The sequence below is a fragment of the Leuciscus leuciscus genome (assembly GCF_965113295.1).
Source record: "Leuciscus leuciscus genome assembly, chromosome: 13".
Lineage (NCBI taxonomy): Eukaryota > Metazoa > Chordata > Actinopteri > Cypriniformes > Leuciscidae > Leuciscus > Leuciscus leuciscus.
Genome location: NC_138737.1, coordinates 18509166 through 18530824, shown reverse-complemented (window position 1 = coordinate 18530824; position 21659 = coordinate 18509166). Strand labels below are relative to the sequence as shown.

Below are 21659 nucleotides of genomic sequence, written 5' to 3'. Positions count from 1 at the left end.
ATGCATATTACCAAACAAACAACACAAGCAACTTCCTACTACTGGGGATTTTATTCTGGATGTGTGTGTATAATTTGTCCTATAGGAATTATTTCATTTGCAACACAAAGGTCTGAATTGGGTTCATTTTTCATGTTGTCAAGCTGTCATTTCAATGTAATCGAATACATAAATTAAATTCAGTAGAATTATACACACACACACACACACACACACACACTGCCGTTAAAAAGGTTTGGGATCGGTATTATTTTTTATGTTTTTAAAAGTAGTCTCTTATGCTCACCAAGGCTGCATTTATTTGATTAAAAAAGACACACAAAAAAACAGTGATATTGTTAAATATTATGACTTCTAAATTATTTTCTATTTGAATATATTTCAATGTTGTTGTTTTTTAATATATTGTAATTTATTCCTGTAATGCAAAGCTGAATTTTCAGCATCATTACTCCAGTCTTCAGTGTCACATGATACTTCAGGAATCATTCTAATGTGCTGATTTGATGCTCAAAAAAACTATATATATATATATATATATATATATATATATATATATATATATATGTATATATATGTATATATATGTGTATATATGTGTGTGTATATATATATATATATATATATATATATATATATATATATATATATGTGTGTGTGTATATATGTATATATATGTGTGTATATATGTATATATGTATATGTGTGTGTGTGTGTGTGTGTGTTTAAATGTGTAAATTACATTACATTAAAATTGTATACATTTTAATATTTTTAAAAAATATATATAATTTAGAGAGATTGTTTAAATGCCCAGCCTAACTTTAAGGAATTTTGTGTCTATGGCTTATTTTTTGTACCTCATGCTATCAGCCCCTCTCGTCCTTTCCTGTATTCATTTACTTCATAACCTTGTTGCCAAACTCCATATTAGATTCCTATTAAAAATGAATTAAAATGATTTAAAAGGAAAATGAGGTCTCTCTGGAGACTCCTTACACTGAGTGTACATGAAGCTAAAGTGCCTTCGTCAGCAGGCTTGTTTACCTTTATTTGCATGTTTATGTGCTACGCTGTTTACCATTGAGAGTAATCATTGGTTACATGTCATTTAGCAGATGCTTTGTAGAGCAAACACAATGTTTACCTTAGAGTGGACTCATTATAACTCGCAGCTTGGCTAATATATTTGCTCTCTGTGGAGTGACCTTTATATTTAACGTAATGAGGTGCTGGTGATATTAGTATTGGTAGTTTCGGGTGTGATGCTGAAGTTTTTATCACCATTGGCTCTAATTACTCTGTCGCTCACTGGCAAGCAGACGAAAGCAGCTTAAACCCCTGGCACGCTCACTTACTTTTTATCAACGCCACTGGCACCGCAGCCTGTTTCTCTAGAGATATTTTCTTCAAATAAAGCCTTGAAATGATGCCTCTCTTTTATTCTCTCTAGTGACCTGAGAGAACCCCAGGGCTCAGAGTCATGCCTGCTTTGCTTTTGGGAACCAATAATGCAAAAAACATTTCAATTTTGACTAGTTTTTGGTGGAGAATGCGGATTCTTTACAAAAGCGAACACCCCTGCCCCCTTTTATTACTGTTATTATTTTGAATATCCTCTGTATTTATTCTTAACATCTATAATATTTATGGGCACACATCCATAAAGTTATTCTGAGACCTAAAATATAACAGCCAGCTGTAAGATGTCTAGCATGCATTTTGGGAGCGAAAAGGAGAGTGAGAATTATTGACAAACATAAATGGATGTACAAATGTGTAAAAGCGACAAACTAATATTTAAAAGTTATCAACCTACACTTTGCAATTTATCCTTCAGTCATTAGTCGCATTTTGTCGTGAACAAAAATGAAAATGATTTTATTAAAGTGTTAGTAGACAAGAGAGAGCAGAACAAAATAGCAAGAAAAAATGTACAGTATGTTCCAAATATTATCAAGCGCACATGCACGTTCCACAAGTACGTACACGATCTTGATCGGGAAGTGATTTGCATTTCAGTGTGACTAATGAATAAATCTAACATTAATTATGAAAAATTAAACATTTATTAGGCTATTGAGTGGGCAAAAATATTAAGGTGCCCTCGGCTGCACTGCTGTATACCTTTTGTAACTCTTGAATACATTTCTGAATGCACTTTAGTTGTTTAATCTCAGCACATAGAGAGATCTGTAGGCATTCTGTAGGTGGAGTGCATTCAGTCACTCGTGAGCATGATTTTAAAATAATTTGCACTTTAATAAAGCAGAATGATAGGAATATTTCGAACATGTAGGATTAGTATACTTTTTTTTATTATAAATGAGCCCCCAGTGTTTTATTTTGTACTTGTGCCAGCTTTTCTTTCTTTCATTCCTTTTTTTCTGAACATAAAGTTACTGCAAAGAAAGTTTTTGCCTTTTGAATACTAACCTCATGTAATTTTTCCTCCCGGGAACAGAAACCTGCAAGTTTTTCTGTATTCATGGAAATGAGAACTGTTTAAGGTTTGCTGAATTCAGGATTTGAGGAGTAAAAGACCATTTCAGGACATTATCTCCCTATTGTGTTTTACACCTGCAATTCAGAACCTTAACTTCTCAGATAAAAGAAGCTTTTTAAAAGATGTTAAGCCATTAACAGCACAATGCACAGGGAATGCTGATTTGGCTCATTTTGCTTTTTAGGTACAAGTTGATCAGAAGGCGGGTGATCTGGCTGATTGGACAATGGATCTCGGTCAAGTTCAAGCCGGATCTACGGCCCCTGCTCTACGAGGTCATCCTCAGTCTCATGCAGGACCCCGATCTTGTGGTATGTGAAGCTTACAGGATGTCCAGGTTTCTTAAAGGGATATTTCAGCCAAAAACTAATAATCTGTCATCATTTACTCACCCTTATGTCATTACAATGAATGTGGACTGATGGTTTCTAGCTTCAAAAAGGACACAAGCACCATAAAAGTATAAAACAATGTGAAATATTAGATTATTCATTGGAAAACTGTTTTAGCAGTCCTTGCCACGTTGATGAGAGAGGTAGCAAAGTCTGGCTCACACAACTGGTCTAAGCTTTAGTTCCCATTGTAATTGCACGGATGAGAGCGCCACACACGCATTCTGTTAAATTTCTACCTTAGTCTTCCTCAAAAGAATTCAGCATCTTAATTTCTGCATGATGTCTATTCAATCATTTTCATTATTAATTAGTATGTTAAGTATAAGAATCCCCAATCAAACTGATGACTACACACCAGAGCTGGTCCGAATACCATTTTTTGAGCTTCGAAGCTTCGGTAGTAATGAACATCAAATATTCAAAGCTTCGGAGAGAGGGTGCTGAACATATTCTTCTCTCTAATAAAAGCAGGAATCTCTATGTGTCTGTATGTCCGTTTGCATTTTGATTATTTCGAGAACCGTTCATCCAATCGACTTCACAAAGGAGTGCAGTGTCGCATTTGGTGCAATATAGATGGGCACGCGAGACGTGACACATTCAGAATTAATAAACTTTTAGTAAACTACAGAACAGCGCGAGCGGGAAGCGGCGCACCTCACGCGGGCAGGACTTATGCTCCGAGAACGGATACTGCACTAATGATATAAAACACACACAGGTCTGTTAAATTAAGCAATACTTTTAAGGTAGTCTATTTTTCTGACTAACAAATTACTGACACAGTAAAGGGTAGATTTTAAATAAAGAAAAACTAAAGTCAAATAAAGAAAAAACGAAATTTAAATAAAGAAAAATGAAATTTAAATAAAGAAAAAAGAAATTAAGTTAAATTAAAAACTAGATTAATTTAGATTGATAATAACGGGTAAAAAGGCTAATACATTTTGTTTCTATTATTCTATTTTCCACAATGTCAAAGCAACTCAGCTTAACCCAAGCTCAGGCATGCACTTCGGTCCATAAAAACTCTGCTGTTCTGCGCTCTTCTATTTCTAGCATGCACGCGTTTTCCGCGTGGCTCGAGCCGCGCCTGAGTCTCACGCAGGCAGTGTGCAAACTCCAACCTGTTAACATGGGAGCCGAAATAAAAACGGACACGCCACGCAGCCAGTGTGTCGCCGGCCTTATTCAAGCGCGAATGAGAACCGTTTCGCGGGGGATCCCAGGTGTGCAAAAAAAAACAAAAAACGAATATTCGAATGTCAAATTTTCACATCGAATACCAACCCACCGAACGAATAATCGAATATTCGAATATTCGGGTCCAGCCCTACTACACACCATACGTAGATGTGATACTATTATAGTTTTTATCAAAATGATTAGCTTTTATTTTTAAATTTGTTTTTTTATTTTATGTGCTTTTGTAATTTTGTTGAATCAGTTTTTGTTCTTTTTTAATATTTCTATTCATTTATTTTATTTTTTATTTTTTATTTTTTCAGTTAGTTGCCAAGGCCACTTTTCCCAAAAAAATTTGTAAATACTTTTTTAATCAAATGTTTTATATTTTATATCATTTTATTTCAGATCTATTTCAATTTAAAAAAAAAAGTTTTTAGTTTTAGTTAACGATAATAACCCTGATGTGATGTTGTGCAAGAGAGCAATTATGAATTCCCAATGAGCATTACCAATTATTGACTTGCTTTCTTTGCATTGAAAGTCTGGACAAATCGCCCCTTGGTTTGAAATCAATATTGTCTTCCCCAATTAGGGATGCTTGAGGTCTCTGATGACCCTCGTTGTGTCTCGGTAAATAATTAGAGGCCATCATTAGATGCCAACTTATGAACAATAGCATTAATCAGCATCACCAGTGGCTAATCGCTAATACCACTGCGTGAGCAAAGGCACCCTCCAGCCTGCAGCTTAGCCTCGGTTCATTCAAAATCAGTTTCATGTGCAGTTTGTGCACTGCGAGAACCTTTTTGCCTTACAGTCATTTTGTATTCATTTGCTGTTCAGTAGCCTGAGTTTTCTGATCGGATTTTCAGATATGTATGTTTATGCAGTTAAATGCATTGACAGAATTGACTTTTTTTTTTTTTTTTTTTGATAGGTTGGGTCAGGGCAATTAGCTTATTTTAGAGGTGTTTCGTTAAGATAAGTTAATTTGGAGACTACTTTTTCAAAGGGATTTATCCTGCTGACGGCATTAGCATGCTGTTCTTTCATTGTGCTAGCAGTGACTTGTTAGCGTGGTAAAACTCAAAAATTCTCTAAATCTCACCATTAAAGCACAGCTTCTATACTCATCAGAGCAGCGCTGTCGTAACACATTCAGACAGTTTCTGTCTGACTTCAAATAACTAGCTGTGAGCAATGTTCTCATTATTTTACATAATCTGTAGCTCCACTTTTTGTGGAGACTGTGATAGACTAAATATCAGTAATCTTTTATTGCACAAGACTATTCATTTGTTGAATATCCTAAAGTTATTGTATTGAAGAGCTTTGTAGTCTGCACAGTTTCTTAATCGTTGGTATTTTTGCTCAACTGATTGAGGTCTTGGCCGTCTTTGCAGTTGTGATTCTCTCAAACTTTTAAAAATGTGATTCTCTCAAACTTTTAAAAATGTGTCTCAAGCTGCTTGAAAATATGTCGTTTAGAACATCTAGAATATTATCTTTTGAAGTTTTTAAGTATATGGTAAAAATATATTTATATGCTAGCAAGTAGGATGTCAACAATGGCTATTGGAGTTCATCATATGCATACAGATGTTTGTGAAAATCCCTTCTCGGTGCCGTTATCGGAGTCTGAAATAGAATGGAGGCTTTATCAGCTGGCAGAGTGGACACGTTCAGTCGGTGATGGAAAATTATCAGTGAAGTGTTTTGGGATTTCTTCAAACATTCAAGGCGAAGGACGATCCACAAATCATTTTCATTTCCATCAACCTGATTGGAATTTTGATTGCTGTCGCTGGCTACAAAATGATGTATTTTTAAAATGGGGATGGTAGCATAAAATAATCCAAGCATTTTATCTAGGTTTAACTCATACTTGTTGTCCATTCCTGGCTTGATTACATTTACATTTAAGGCGTTGATTACGGCACAGTTTGCACCTCTGTCGTCGTCATACTGGTGGTTAAAGTTATTGCTGTGCAGCGCTTAGCATGAAAATGAATATGTACTAAGGGAGGACAGTAATCTTACATTACTGTATGAACAGTTTTATATCATGGTAACTCCATAAATCACAATGTACTTATTTTTGCAAGAATTTAAATGTGGTATAGTAGGGTCCAAAAGTCTAAAACTACTAGTGCGAATGCTGCTTTATTTATTTGAAATTGTATTATTGACACAATTTAAATAAAATAAAATAAATGTCAAATAAATTTATAGCAGTGTTATTTAAGTTATTATTTTTGTCTTATTATAGTTTTGTTATTATTTTGAATTGGCTTTTATTTTAATATTTTCAGTTTTCGCGTTAATTTTAGTTGAATGTTTAGTCATTTTTGTTATGTGCTTTTGTCATTTTAGTCTTTATATATATATATATATATATATATATATATATATATATATGTGTATATATGTGTATATATATGTGTGTATATATATATACAAATCAAAAGACGCATCTGACCTGAGTATGTATCAATTTCTCCTCTCCTCCTTTTCTGTCGATGTTCATGCTGCAAAATCTTCATACTTCCACAACAAGATCAACAGCTCCTCCAACACACGACTACTCTTCAAGACATTCAACTCTCTCCTCTGTCCACCTACACCACCACCTGCCTCCTCCTTAACTGCTGACGATTTTGCGCACTTCTTCACCAAGAAAACAACAGCTATCAGCAGTCAATTCTCAGCTCCACACACACAGGAACCCAGACCGACCCCTTCCACAGCCAATATCCCTCTGTCCTCCTTTTCTTCGCTAACCGAGGAAGAAGTATCTACACTTCTCCTCTCCAGTCACCCTACCACCTGCCCGCTTGACCCCATCCCCTCACACCTTCTACAAGCCATCTCTCCCACACTTCTACCATCACTCACACACATCATCAACTCATCCCTCCATACTGGCACCTTCCCTACAGCATTCAAGCAGGCTCGGGTTACTCCACTGCTCAAAAAACCAACGCTAAACACATCATTTGTAGACAATTACAGACCTATCTCTCTCCTACCATTCATTGCGAAGACACTTGAAAGAGCTGTCTTCAACCAACTAACATCCTTCTTGTCTCTAAACAACCAGCTGGATGTCAACCAATCTGGCTTCAAGAAAGGACACTCAACTGAGACTGCATTACTGTCAGTCACAGAAGCCCTACGGATCGCAAAAGCTGCTTCCAAATCTTCAGTCCTCATTCTCCTGGATCTGTCTGCTGCCTTCGACACGGTGAATCATCAGATCCTTATGTCCACCCTCTCATCACTGGGCATCACAGGAACTTCACTCCACTGGTTTGAGTCCTATCTCACAGGTAGGTCCTTCAAGGTCGCATGGAGAGGTGAGGTATCCAGAGCACATCAGCTGACCACAGGGGTTCCCCAGGGTTCAGTTCTTGGTCCCCTCCTCTTCTCCATCTACACCACATCACTGGGACACATCATACAGGCACACGGTTTTTCCTACCACTGCTATGCTGATGACACGCAGCTCTTCCTCTCCTTTCAACCAGATGATCCCACAGTAGCTGCACGGGTCTCAAGCTGTCTGGCGGACATCTCCACATGGATGAAGGAACATCACCTGCAGCTCAACCTGGCAAAGACTGAGCTTCTCGTCCTCCCTGCCAATCCGTCTCTACAGCACGACTTCACCATCCAGCTAGAGTCATCATTAATCACCCCATCAAGATCGGTCAGAAATCTTGGAGTAACGTTTGATGACCAGCTGACCTTCACAGATCACATTTCAAAGACAGCTCGATCATGCAGGTTTGCACTGCACAACATCAGGAAAATCAGGCCTTTCCTAACTGAGCATGCAACACAACTCATCGTCCAGGCCCTGGTCATCTCTAGGCTTGACTACTGCAATGCTCTTCTGGCTGGACTTCCAGCATGTGCAACCAAAACCCTACAGATGATTCAGAATGCTGCAGCTCGTCTTATCTTCAACGAGCCCAAGAGGGCCCACGTCACTCCTCTGTTCATCTCTCTGCACTGGCTACCTCTCGCTGCTCGCATCAAGTTCAAGGCACTGACGCTTGCTTACAGAACTATCACAGGCTCAGCTCCCTCCTACTTTCACTCACTCCTACGAGTCTACATCCCTACCAGACACCTACGATCGGTCAACGAGCGACGTCTCGTGGTTCCATCACAGAAAGCCACAAAATCACTTTCCAGAACATTCTCATTCACAGTTCCATGCTGGTGGAACGCTCTCCCCACCCTCATCCGGAATGCAGAATCCCTGACAACATTCAAAAGACAGCTGAAAACCAATCTCTTCCGTGAGCACTTAACCTTATAGAAAAAAAAAAAAAAAAAAAAAAAAAAAAAAAAAAAAAAGTTTTCCTTTCCCTTTGTAACATCACTTATCAGGCTTATACTACTCTGAATAATACCTGAACTTCGTACTTTGAGCACTTCTTGCGTTGTTGTTGCTTTTGCCTCTTTATGATGACTCGCTGAATTTTGTCCTAATCTGTAAGTCGCTTTGGAGAAAGGCGTCTGCTAAATGACTAAATGTAAATGTAATGTAAATATATGTGTATATATATGTGTGTATATATATATATATATATATATATATATATATATATATATTCAGGTTTAATCTATTTTATTTCATGTATTTTTTTATGTATTTCCAGTTTTAGTTTATTGCCAAGGGAACATTTCTAATTTTCATTTAGTTAATTTGAACTAATATTTCTATTTTATTTGACTTTAGCTTTATTTCAATTGATTTAATTGTTTTTAATAGATGTAGTTTTAGTTCGCGATAATAACCCTGATTTATACTGTAGGTTTAAATTACATTTCAAATTCTAGATCATTCGGTGTGGATTCCTTTGTACATAAAAATAAGTAATGCCTAATACATTAAGACATATTTTTTAATGCATAATGTATAATCTTTGTGCAATCTGCTTTGCATTGTTCAAGCATCTCATTTGCATTGTTCAAGCATCTCATAATAATAGATTTGTTTTACTTATTTGGGACACGTCCTATTCCGTATTTCTATACTACATGTTTCTTCATTACTTTCATATAACATGTAAACAGTGTAACGCACTCCTGCTCCTTGATAATTCATGTGGATATTTCTAGCATCGCGCTCTTTACGCCGTCATACTGCCCAACCCTAACATGCACTTATTTATTCATTGATATGTTCATTGTATTTATGGAAGTCGGTGTAGTGTGTACCAAGGCCGTTGAGCGGCCCACTCTCTCATGTCATATCGCCTCTGCAGGCTCCACAGGCTCAGTAGAACCAGTTTAAATATTTAAGTTGTGGAGATGACAGACCATTAGCATGCTGTTCAAATGTATGAGAGCTCCCGGCCGAGCGCGCTCGCTTGGGTGTTTGTGTATGTATTTACGTGCGTGCCACAGGAAATTGAAGTCAGACACCGTGGGAACGAGGCAAACCATGGGCTCACCAAACACCATTAACTCTCTTTCAGCTGTGCAGCTGCTAGGTACGTGTGACAGGGAATCCAAATAAAGTTTACCTGTTTGTTATTAGCTTATAAAACCGAGTAAAAACACAGCTCCATTTCACTCAGCGAACCCGTCCAGGGAGGGAATGGCAAACAAACAAGTATTATTGAACGATGGAAAATGAGACAAACTGGGAATGCTGAATGCCGGTAATATATTAATTTAATGTATTTCACATTTCATCCTAAACATGTCAGGCATAGAAATATTGTCCCGTCTCAGGGTGAGTCTCAGTTGGCAACAGGGCAATCTTGATGTAAAGCCTTAGGCATTTATAGCCTTTCATCAGTATTACGTCTTATTACGCGTTAATTTTTGGTTTCTTTCTTTTGGAGCAATATAGTTCTGTTGTAGCATTAAAGGGATAGTTCACCCAAAAATAAAACTTGTACTGACCTTTATGGCATTCCAAATGTGAATGACTTACTACACGTTTGGAACTACATGTTTTTCTATGGAACACAAAAGAAGATATTTTAAACAATGTATTTTGTGTCAAGTTTTTTTTTTTTTTTTAATGCAATGAGAGTTATTGGGGTCCAATTTTGCTGTTTTGATCCAATTATAGTTTTTCCCACAGAATTTTGTGGGACTATAAGGGGGTTGACCTCAGAAGAAAATTGGATATTTTAAAGTTAAATGCATTAATATGGTGCACTTTGGGAGCACAATTATGTCCTCCAACCCCTTTTGGAGCGGTGGACTTAAAGACTAGCAAATAATACCAGTTTCAGCAGCAATCGTTCTCCCCTCTGCCATGTTTAAAGTTTATGGCCCACTTAACTCAGGACTTTGGGTATCACAATTACCCCCAAGCTTCCCAGTGGTAAATATGTCTTGAGAGGGCAATTTTTAGCTAGCAAACTAGTGTTTGCGATAATTCCGATAGCACGTGAAGGCAGCATAAGCCGCACTGAAAACGCTTGAAAACACCAGATCATGAGCTGCCTGTGTGTAAGACACAGAATTTTACATTTTTTGGTGAGCAAACCCTTTAAATGTAACCATTATCTACAGTTCATTTTCTTATCTGTAAAACGCTTAATATTCACTTTATTGAGCCAGCAAGCAGACTGAATGGATAGTTTACTTTCTGTGCACATTTGCAGACTCTACCTTCGTGCTTTTCCACAAACGCTCGTCGTCTGAGCATGGTGAGCCGTCAGCGCTCTAGAGGTGCTGTCATGTCAGTGTGCAGACTCGCAGCTTGAGTAGACTTGACAGTTGCCTCGGGCCTGAAGGCTCCAGGCAAAGACAAACTACTCTTACACAGCTTCAACATAACAACTCTGGAGATTTTACCCTCCTGCTTATAAAACAACCCATTGGTCATTTCTTGGGTTCAATTAAAGCTCCTCAAGCCTTCGAAATTCATTATAGGCCAGTCATCCACCATTCAAATAATGACATGTTGTGGTCTGTGTTGCTTTAATTTCAGTGCAAGAAGTTGCAGATTTGAACTTTGTGTGAGTGGCAATTTTTTTAACAACCAATTAAAATGGCATTTGTTTGTCAAAATGTATGTTTACCAAGAACATTTTATTTGTGTCCTATCCAAGGGGTTTTGGTTAAGCACAGCTTTCAAGGACTGAGATTATAGTAAGAAATAATACATCTTAAATAATAGATTTGAAAATATGATACATTTTCACATGCCTTGGCCTTTTTATATTATGTAGGAAAAGTTTAAATTGTTTCTCCAAAATGGTCTTGTCCAGTATATAATCTGAATGGTGTTGAAATAAATAAAATTGTCAGATGCTGACACATTTGATTTGAATAGATAATTAATATTAAATTAAAACATTATTTCACAAAATTGCTGTTTTTTTTTTTTTACAGAATTTTTCATCAAATAAATATAGCTTTGGTGAGAATAAGAGACTTCTTTCAAAAGCATTAAAAAATGTTTTAACTTTTGACCAGGTGTATATATTTTTTAGCTAACATTTAAATCTTTTAAAAAAAAAAATTATATTGTAATACTTTCACATTGAAACTCAAATAATGTAGAAACAATATAAAGACAGTATATTTTACATCTTTTTTTAAGGGCATCTTTTTTTTCTAAGCACAATGAATGAAGGTCAGTATCATTTCTGCCCTGCAAAAAAGATTTTTTATTGTTTATGTTGTTTTTGACCCATGTAACCTTGTAAACAGTGCTTTAAGATTTTCAGTTAGGTCTAACAAATAAATGTACAGAAATGTAATAATCAAACACTGCACAGTCTTCCTAAATCAAAGTCAGTTATTTTGTCTTTGCCTTTTTTCTTTGATTAACATTAATGACAGTTACTTTAAGACCTGATGCACATGATGCAGATCTAACACGCATCCTGTTTTCTCACAACTCTATTCATTTAACACTTTTTAACTCCTCTAAGACTGTGCTTACCAGGATACTCGACAAAACTGGAATTTTGACATAATTTTGTTTGTTTTTGTTTGTTCAAGCACGAAAGAGAACTCAATGCTGGCAATGACAGCTGGCATGCCGTCTGGTTTCGGCGTTTGTTCACAGAAAGCCGCTTTACAGACAGCACTCCAGTATAGATTTGAGTTCTTTTTTGCATCTTATCGCACTTGAGTGGTTTAATGACACTTGAATCAATGATAATACGATTATATAGCACAGCCAAAGGATGACAATAAATAAACGGATTGCGTAATTGCGTTTTAAAATATTTTTAAAGTGTTAAATGGGAGAAAAACAAATGTATGTAAAATGAACACGTTAATTTTGAGAGCTTTGATTAATTATTGAGATGGTTTTGATCTGAATGGATGTCAGCTGTGTTCTTTTAATTATTGACCTCTATCCTAGGCACAACAAGAAAGCGTGTCAATAACACTGTATGTCTAGGTAATGTGAAGAATGTGCAGCGTTTGGCCTGTTCAGAAATGAGCTCTCATGCCTCCAGGATCTTTCAACACAGTGGTAGATCATTTATCTTATATGTTTCAACATTGCCCGAACTCTATTATGCAAAGGAAATGAGATCGGGCTACTTCTATTTCATGGTTTGTCAGCTTGAAAAGAATAGACTAATCGCTTTCATATGAACACACCCTCATACATATATACAGCTTGTATTTGCAAATACTGTACTGCTCCTTCGCTTGCACTGCTGTTACTAGGGGAAAACTACCTCCTCTTTAATGTTTTGACATCTGATATACATGAAGATAAGTCCAAAAGAAGCATTGTGATGAAATAATCGATTTTAATAAAAAAAATTAAAAACTTAACATTAAGTTATTAACTGCGTTTAGAAGAAAAAACTAAATAATGTGTATTGAGTTGTTTGAGCTACTTTAGATGAAATCGCTAAATACCAGGAAACTGGTATTTTATTTGCCAGGGGCTGACTTTATTTTTTTTTTAAATATATATTAAAAATAAAAATAAATTGATTGATTTCAACTTGTATCTTTGGATGATCACTTTAAAACTTTACATTTAACAAAAAAATTATTTTGTGTTTATCGTTGTCCCAGATTCAGACTTTCAATATATAAATAGAATTCTAGAATTCTATCAAATTGTTAATTTTATTATAGTTATAAAATGTATTTATTTATATTTAAATTAATTTATGATATAATTATTATATATTATAATAATAATATATGATATAATGATATAATTAATAACTTTTAACAATAAGTTCCCATTTGCTAATGTTATAGGTAATGCATTAACTAACATTAATGAGCAATTCATTTGTTAGAGTATTTATTAATCTTTATTAAATGCAGCCATTTATAGTTCATGTTAGCTTAGGTCTATTAAATATTAACACAATTTTTTATTTATTTTGATAAAGTATTTTTAATTGCTGACATTAACTAAGATTACTAAATGCTTTTGAAGTATTTTCAGTGTTAGTTCATGTTTCCTAATGTAGTCAATGAATGCTAAAGTATTACCATATCATTTTAAATATAATTTCAATATTTATTTTTTGCCACTGTTACAATTAAGAGAGTTCCTAACTTTTGGCACATACTTTGCCTGTAAGGTTGCGTCTCTAAAGCAAGAAGTATTTATGGTGTTTTTTTTTTATTATAAATAGTATTTTAGAATTTCCAGTTTTCTCAAATACTTTGTATTATATTATTGTATATGTTCAAAACACAAAAACTATTGCCAAAACAAAACACTGTGAACAATGAACAGAGTGCATGGATATGTGTTTGCGTGGGAAGTCTTGTGGGGGAATTACCTTGGCAGCTGTGTCTTCAGCGATTGCTTGTGGAGACTAATAGCTATTATTCACCTATCTCCATTCAGACGAGCCGAAGAAAGCAGGATTAGATGCTCATATCCATATCGGGGACAAGCTGAGCAGGCTGATAACAGTGATGCAGGCAGACCCGTACTGATGGGCCGCTCTGGTTGGCCAGGTGGCACGTGGACTCGTCCGACATCCGCAGGCTGGCATATACCTTGTTAAAGGGTTCCTGTCACAGAATCCCATCTCCTCGCTCATAATTCCCTCATATCTGCTGGGTGGGCGCTCTGTACTCTGGCAGGGAGCAGAGTGCTTTATTTTCAGCCGGTGTTTGATGTTTTACGCTGCGGATGCCTCTGAGAGAGAGGAGGCAGCCCTGCTTATCTCTGCTTTTAATCCTTGTGTAGAATATGTAAGCCCTCCTAAACCCATTTCAATGACGATGGATTGAATTCGGGAACTGACGATATTGTTTCTGTTAGTTACATTGCTTTACAGTCTGTAGCTATGAAAATGCTTAGAAAATAGCAGGTTTTTGTGTGTCTTAATTGGTTGCCTAAATACTGTAGGAGCGTAAAAGACGTGCAAACTGTACCCCCTGTGCGGCGCTTCTCTTACAGTCTTCCAGCTTTAGCCTTCTATGCCGTATAAAATTATTTTCATGATTTGTCACAACTTTTTTTTTCTTTTCTCAAATCCACTTTGATAATTAATGTGGTTCAGATAGCATGCTATTTTGAGTTTCTGTTGATTACACCAATCTCCTTCATTGTATTAACTACAATTTTTTATTTAAATTAAATCAAACTTTTAAGGCAACCAGGCAACTTTAAGTTAAATCAACAATATATTTTAGTATAGAGACTCACACTGACAGTTGCTGTATCTGAAATCACACACTTTTGTTCATCACTTTAAGTCATCCTTGTTAAAGTGTAATTATACAATTATGGACTTATAATTATGGAGTAATATTAATGAACAACTTGTACTTATGGTTTAGATTTAGGGTTAGTTGCATATAATTATGCGTAATTTACTGTTTTACCTATGAATACATGTAAGATGTGTAACTAGGACACAAAGTGTTACCTATAATTTACACAGATGTGGTAAAACAGATATAAAACAACTTGCCGATATTATAATCCTGGCCGATACAGATAAACTGATAATTGTATTCCGCTAGAAGTGTGTAGTGCTGTTTGGGTTCTGCAGAGACATTGTCCTCTGCCTGTATTATTTTATTTTATTGTTCTAATGCCATGCTTGGGACATTTCTGGTCTGCAGCCTTTGGCCAGTGGGCATGTCTGAAGCTCTATGAAGCTCCGCTAAGTTGTCATGTCTCGACACAAAAACAATTTGCTGACTGCTATCTATAACTCAACAGATTGCTAGGGATTGTAATTACGTTTTAATGATGACACGTAATTATTGTTTATTAGCAAGCTAGACTGAAGATGGCTGAACTCACTCGCAAATTACTGCCAGTCATTAACGTAACGGTTTGTACTTATACAGAGAAGCCACAAAAAAAAAGTCACAATATATGCACAATATTTGACAAAATTTGAAAAAAACTCATTACTCATCTTCCCACGGGTAGGTTGGGCTTTGGTTGGATTGTATGTGTTCTGATGTCAGAGACAGGGGGCGTGGCTTCTGGCAGTGTTCCAGCCTTGAGGAGGGGCCATACTGTGCATTATAATTAATTTATTAATCAAAAATAAAGAAGGCATTTTAAATTCTATAAGTGATTTTAGGTATCATAGCATTATAATGTGCAGTATAAAAAGGATATTTAATTTGAGATTTGCTAAAGAGGACTTTTAACAGCGTTAGTAAATTACGTGTTTTAAAGATGAACTTTAACTCTATTTAACGGATCTTCTATCACCCTATAATCTATCGCGCTCTTTAAGATCACTAAATTCAAGGCTTTTGGTCATACCTAGGATATCCAGAACCACCAAAGGAGGGAGAGCATTTTCACATTTGGCTCCAAAACTCTGGAATAGTCTTCCTGATACTGTTCGTTGCTCAGACTCGCTCTCCCAGTTTAAAACTAGATTAAAGTCGCATCTCTTCAGCCAGGCATTCATATAATCCTACAGTTCAAACTACAATCCGGCCTCTAGCTCATAAATGCCAGAGGAGAACTGGCCCCCGACTGAGCCTGGGCTCTCCCAAGGTTTTTTTTTCTCCATTAGGTCACCTGATGGAGTTTTAGGACACCATTAGGTCACTTGATGGAGTTTTTCGGTTCCTTGCCACTGTTGCCTTTGGCTTGCTCAGTTGGGGATATTTTGGGGATATTTAATTAAATTTTATCAATCAATAAATTCCTCTTGGAAAAAACTTTGTTGTATTATTTTAATTTAATACTGTGAAGCTGCTTTGATACAATCTGTATTGTGAAAAGCGCTATACAAATAAACTTGACTTGACTTGACTTGACTTTAATTGAACGTTAAATAAACAGCAAATGTAATATAAAGTTTACATAAAAATAGAGAAAATTAGCATTTAATGTACAACATAGTCTGTTACTGATAAATGTAAAAAAAAAAATCAAATCGATCAATGACTGATATGGTATGATGTTTATTTTGCATACATAAGTTGACATACTGCTTTTTTTTCTATATACAGTACAAAAACAAAGTGGCTGAAAGTGAGAGTTTCCAGCATTTCTATTAACATGACAGAGATCGTTTTTGATATACTGGAGCAAAGCAGCTGTCAGTAAGAACGGACTTTTAATGGAAGGATTATTCAGAGACGAATCAGACCAATCAGTAGTTAAGATGTCTTTCTTGTCCATTTCGGTCTTTGTCCGTTCACTACTTAATAAATGCATTGCTTCAGGCCCTTGGCTATTTCTCAGAAAATTGCTTGATCATTAAGTTTGATGTGTTGGGGAAATTTCATAATCTCCTGCTATTGCTCGTTCTAAACCTGTTTGTGGAGCGCAGCATGCTGTCCCATCAGCCTGTGTAATAGATCATTTTGAGAGGGTGTTGGGGTCTGTCATTAGCCACCTGCTTGAGTCACACTCTTTATGCAATCCTTGCTAAACACCCTCAGGCTCCTCTGTTATCCCGTACCGGCAAGACCTTTTAATGATGTTAATTTTGTTTTGGTTACAGGCTAACTCTCAAGATTTATATGTTGAGGAAACTTGAGTAGGCTTAGAGGTCTCTTGTCGACATGTACCACACTGATTTAAGGTGAAATGAATGGCTGTCCTTTAAAAGAGTTCTTTGGAGGTGAAGCTTGTAATATAGTTTTTCCTAGCTCAGTTTGATATGCAGGGATTTTTTATATGATTTTTTTTCCAAACCGTGGTACTTTTTTTCAGGATTCTTGGATGAACAAAGTTCAAAGAACAGCATTTATTTTAAATATAAATTTGTTGTGACATTATACATTTCAATATCGTCACATTTCAAAAAAAAAAAAAAACTTTTAACCTGTGTGTTTGTAAACACTTGTCAAGATTCCTACAGTGATGCAAATGAATGGACATTTTACACTGCTGGAAAATGTAAAATGTTTTAGTTATGGCAGCTTTCATACATTTCATTAGATATTTAATTTTAAAAAAAACTGTAATACAGAACCAGTGGAAAACTGAAGTCATAAAAACAAAAAAATCTTAAAGCCAAGGAAAAAGAATGGAAATTATTAATATAAATGTTCTTGATATAAATTAATGAACCAGTGAAAACATCTTGGAAATGCCTTGGTCAGAAGGTCATTATTTCCATTACATTTGGTGGCACTGGTGGTGTGGGACATTCTCCCATTAAAATTTCATACTTCACAGATCAGATCACGCTTTATTAATTTTTGCATAATAATGAAAATTTTCTCTGTTTTAGGTTCGCATCGAAACGGCCACAACTCTAAAGCTGGATATCCTTTTCTCTGAGTGATGCTGAGCCTGTGGCAGCTTCCAGTCTTTACACCAGAGTGGTCATTTGTCAACTAATTAAATGCATTTAAGCACACTTGTAATTAGTTTGCATATTAACCCATAGCCATTCCCACTTGTTTGCGTATGATTACTTGAATCACTTTCATCCTCATTCATCTTCATGTCTGATAATCAGGTGTGTATTTAAGAGCTCATTGTAGTCATTACACTTAACTCAGCCTCACCCGTCGATGACTTTGAGTTCAGAACTGAGCAATTCTTACCGGTAAGATGGTTGTTTTGAACATTTGACATAATTACATTTCATTTATTGATTTAAAGGCCTTCATTAACATCTATTTTATTCCTCTTCAGTACTTGGAGTCTATTTTCGGCCTGTTGTTCCAGCTGTTGCAACAGGTCAATGAATGCGACACCAAAATGCAAGTTCTCCACGTTATTTCTTGCGTCATCGAAAGAGTCAGCATCCAGGTGAGCTTCAGTCACCCTGAGAGGTCAAATGATGTCTTTCAAACACAGAGGGTGCAATCTTTATCCCCTGGGGTCACATTCTATTTAAAACGCTAGTATTTGTTGTTTTTGCACACTGAAAGACACATATTCATGTCATGTCATGTCATGACCAAACCATGCTGACTGAGGACAAGGCCACGACCTGCTTGAAAATGACCTTTTATTGCGTGAGCCTTGACTCTGAGCCATTTGAAGAATGATAGTTATATTAATCATGGTAGAATACAAAGATTCATGATTTAAGCTTTGTTAGGTCAAACATAAATTACAAAGGGTCATACCGTGTAAAGTGGAAGCTTTTTGAGAAGTAATCTTCTGTATAAATGTTGTGCAGCACAGGAGTTATTAAATGCCCTCTTCAATGATTCAATGCTCCACTGTGTATACTCAGCTTAAAGTTTAGTCAAATTTTTTATTTTAAAATCTTCTAGTTTGCACAGGTATTCACAGTCCTCCCTGAAAGGAAAGTTAAATGGATTTATTAATGCCTTTTTACATGTGCCTTCTGAAATGTGGCATTTAGCATCTTTCTGACATTAGATGAATACGTCGACACAGTTTATGCGTCAGCAGGGTTTGAAATTAACACCCGCCAAATGCGGGTAAAAATCAACTGTGGCGGGTAACACTGTCAAATCATTAACCAATTTGGCCTGTTACTTTATTATATTTACTCACTTTGCTGGGGAAGTTCGTGTAAGCCAAATCTGCGCAGATTTAACGCAAATACTCAACTCCTGAGTCATCGTGATATATTAAATACAGCGTATTGCTGTATTTAATATATATGCATATCTAGCTTACTTGAACAAACCCGTCACTACGCAACAGATAACGGCACGCGATTAATTTGCACTGAAGCGAAGATAAAAAATAAAAAAACAATAATGTGGCAATACTTCCAGAGTTCACTCAGTTCACATGCAAAGACCGATGTGAAAAACAGCACTTCCTTACTGATACAGCTGAAGATGAGAGCTCGGAGGACATTAAGCATTTGGTTAACTGAAAAGACATTGTAATTTTCCAACATCCTTCAATTTTAGCAGACCCTGGCTTATCCTTAGACCACAGGTTTGTTTTGTTCCGCATGGTATGTGATGTTTCACCAAAAAAAAAACATCTTTTGGTGAAAAGGATGAGGATGAAAAAGGAAGGGAGGAGATGGCTAGACAGGATTTTGGTTGAATAAGAAATGAATGTATGAAATACAAATTTTATTAAAAAAATATATAAGCTGTGACGTAGTTAATCTGGTCTATTTTTTATTTTTTTTGGCTAGTAGAAGTTCTGAATGGCCGGCAAATTAATTTAGTAGCCAAATTAGCCAGTGAGTGACAAAGTTCATTTCAAACCCAATCAGTGATGCCTGTTGGGTGATTAGAAATGTAAAACTGGGCCAATTCAGTTATGGAGAGGTAAAGGAGAATGTATTAATCCTAAACAACTGAAGAACTAACAATATAGGAGTAAAACATATGAAAATTCCTTTTCTGTTCCCGTTTCTGCAAATCTTTCTGAAGGATCCTAATTTTAGGGATATGCAGCATTTTGAGAGGGAAAAAATATATAGGTGTGAATATCTCTGATTATTTCAGTCCAGTTTTGGGGCTCAAAATAAAAAATAAATAAAGGCCATTGTGTTAGAAAGTTTAAATTAGAAAGTTGCCTTGTGAGAAAGTCACACTGTGAGAAAGTCACACTGTGAGATATAAAATCACAATTAAAAGAAATAATTAAAATCTTTTAAAGCTGCTTCGCCCTCAGAGTAAAAAAAAATTGAAACCGTTAATTGCAAAGTTATTTCTCCCAATTGCAAGATCTAAAGTGGTGTGAAATAAAGTTGCAATTAACATTTTAAGGCGGGAACGTCGTCATTAGGTTTGAATTGTTTCTGCAGCACATTTGGTTTGTTTATTTCACATGGAATGTTGTTGTGTCTTAAAGGCACAGCAGCACAAACAAAACCCAAAACCTCTATGGTATGATCCTTGTCAAGCCCTAGTTTTGTTATGCTGCATCACTTACAGTGCAGACAGAGCTTAAAAGTAAAAGATATTAATTGACTGAGTAATCAGATTATTTCACAAAATTGTTTGCAATTATCTTAGTCATATATACACATTTGTGTGTGTGTGTGTGTGTATAATTTAATCATGACATGCAAATACTGTTATCACTTATTGGTGCATAGTGACAGACTGTTTGCGGCATATTTAAACTTTGTTTTCCTTTTAACAGAAATTTAAAAAAATATATATGGTAAAGAAAATAGTAATAATAAATGTTTATTTTTATTTATACATTTTATAAATATAAATTAAGAATTTGACATGGTTGTCAGACCATATTTTTAACACTGTATAAATGGGTCATAACAATATTGTTTTGAACAATTATGTTTCAGAGAAGTTCAAAGAAAAATTTAGTAAAAACTAATAGTAATAATAATAATAATATTAATAATAATAATGGTGTTGATGATTATATAGACTATTATTCAAAGTTATTTTTCATATTTAATTAATAATTTGACATTCACTCATTATTTTTTACATAGTATAAATTGGTCACCTGCCTATATGTTTCTCTCAATAGAGGATCATCATATTTGAGTATCATTGCGATCAGACAGTTTAAAAACTCCATAACTGTAATTGTTGGTTTCTGCAGTTTTAAAATCAAATGACAGCCATCATTAGAATTACCAGGTCACTCCTGCTTTAAAGTGTAATCACATTTTTAGAGGCTCTTTGAAGCTGACCTGTTTTCTGATTTTTCTTTTTAATTAATCTATTAAAGCATTCAGCCTCAAAAAAAAAAAAAAAAAAAGTTTTTCATTTGTTTGTGTGCTCCTTTGCAATTAAGATCAGTGCTTTACTTTTCCCCTTTTCTCTTCTAGATTCGACCGTACGTGGGCTGCTTGGTTCAGTACCTTCCTCTTCTTTGGAAGCAGTCAGAAGAACACAACATGCTCCGCTGTGCCATTCTCACTACCCTCATCCATCTCGTACAGGTACGGCATACCCACGGGGCCAAGAATGAAACCGATAACGAGCCTTTGAAATGGTCGGGTCGGGTGTTTAGCATTCTGTTTGTGTTTCAAGTGCTAACTTGGACGTGATGTGTGTACCACCACCGGTTTTCACCGTCGTCGTCTGTTGATATGAACAAATGCCCTCCAGCCATGGTTTTGCAGAAGACCTTTATTTAAGTACGAAACACTTCATCCTTTCCTGCTGTGAGCATATGAACACACATGCGAACAGGAGCTTGTTATTGATGGGTGTATTTGAAAATTGCCACAGTGCTTCTCCATCTTCCTCCACATGGGATCCTGCAAGCTGCT

General features: G+C 35.8%; 1 protein-coding gene and 1 long non-coding RNA gene across 2 annotated transcripts in view; one reads left to right on the top strand and one right to left on the bottom strand.

The window, feature by feature from the left end:
* The window catches only part of ipo11 (importin 11), a 172381-nt gene that overhangs the window by 68275 nt on the left and 82447 nt on the right, over positions 1-21659 (top strand). The window contains exons 16-20 of the mRNA XM_082187980.1: positions 2691-2817; positions 17742-17775; positions 18022-18062; positions 18152-18268; positions 21213-21326. Coding sequence (XP_082044106.1) covers positions 2691-2817; positions 17742-17775; positions 18022-18062; positions 18152-18268; positions 21213-21326 — 433 coding nt within the window. The remainder of the gene's footprint in view (positions 1-2690; positions 2818-17741; positions 17776-18021; positions 18063-18151; positions 18269-21212; positions 21327-21659) is intronic.
* Positions 9014-13000, bottom strand: LOC309511918. Its single transcript, XR_014210824.1, has 2 exons — positions 12035-13000; positions 9014-11945 (listed from the first exon to the last, which is right to left on the bottom strand). It is a non-coding gene; the product is annotated as an uncharacterized lncRNA (long non-coding RNA).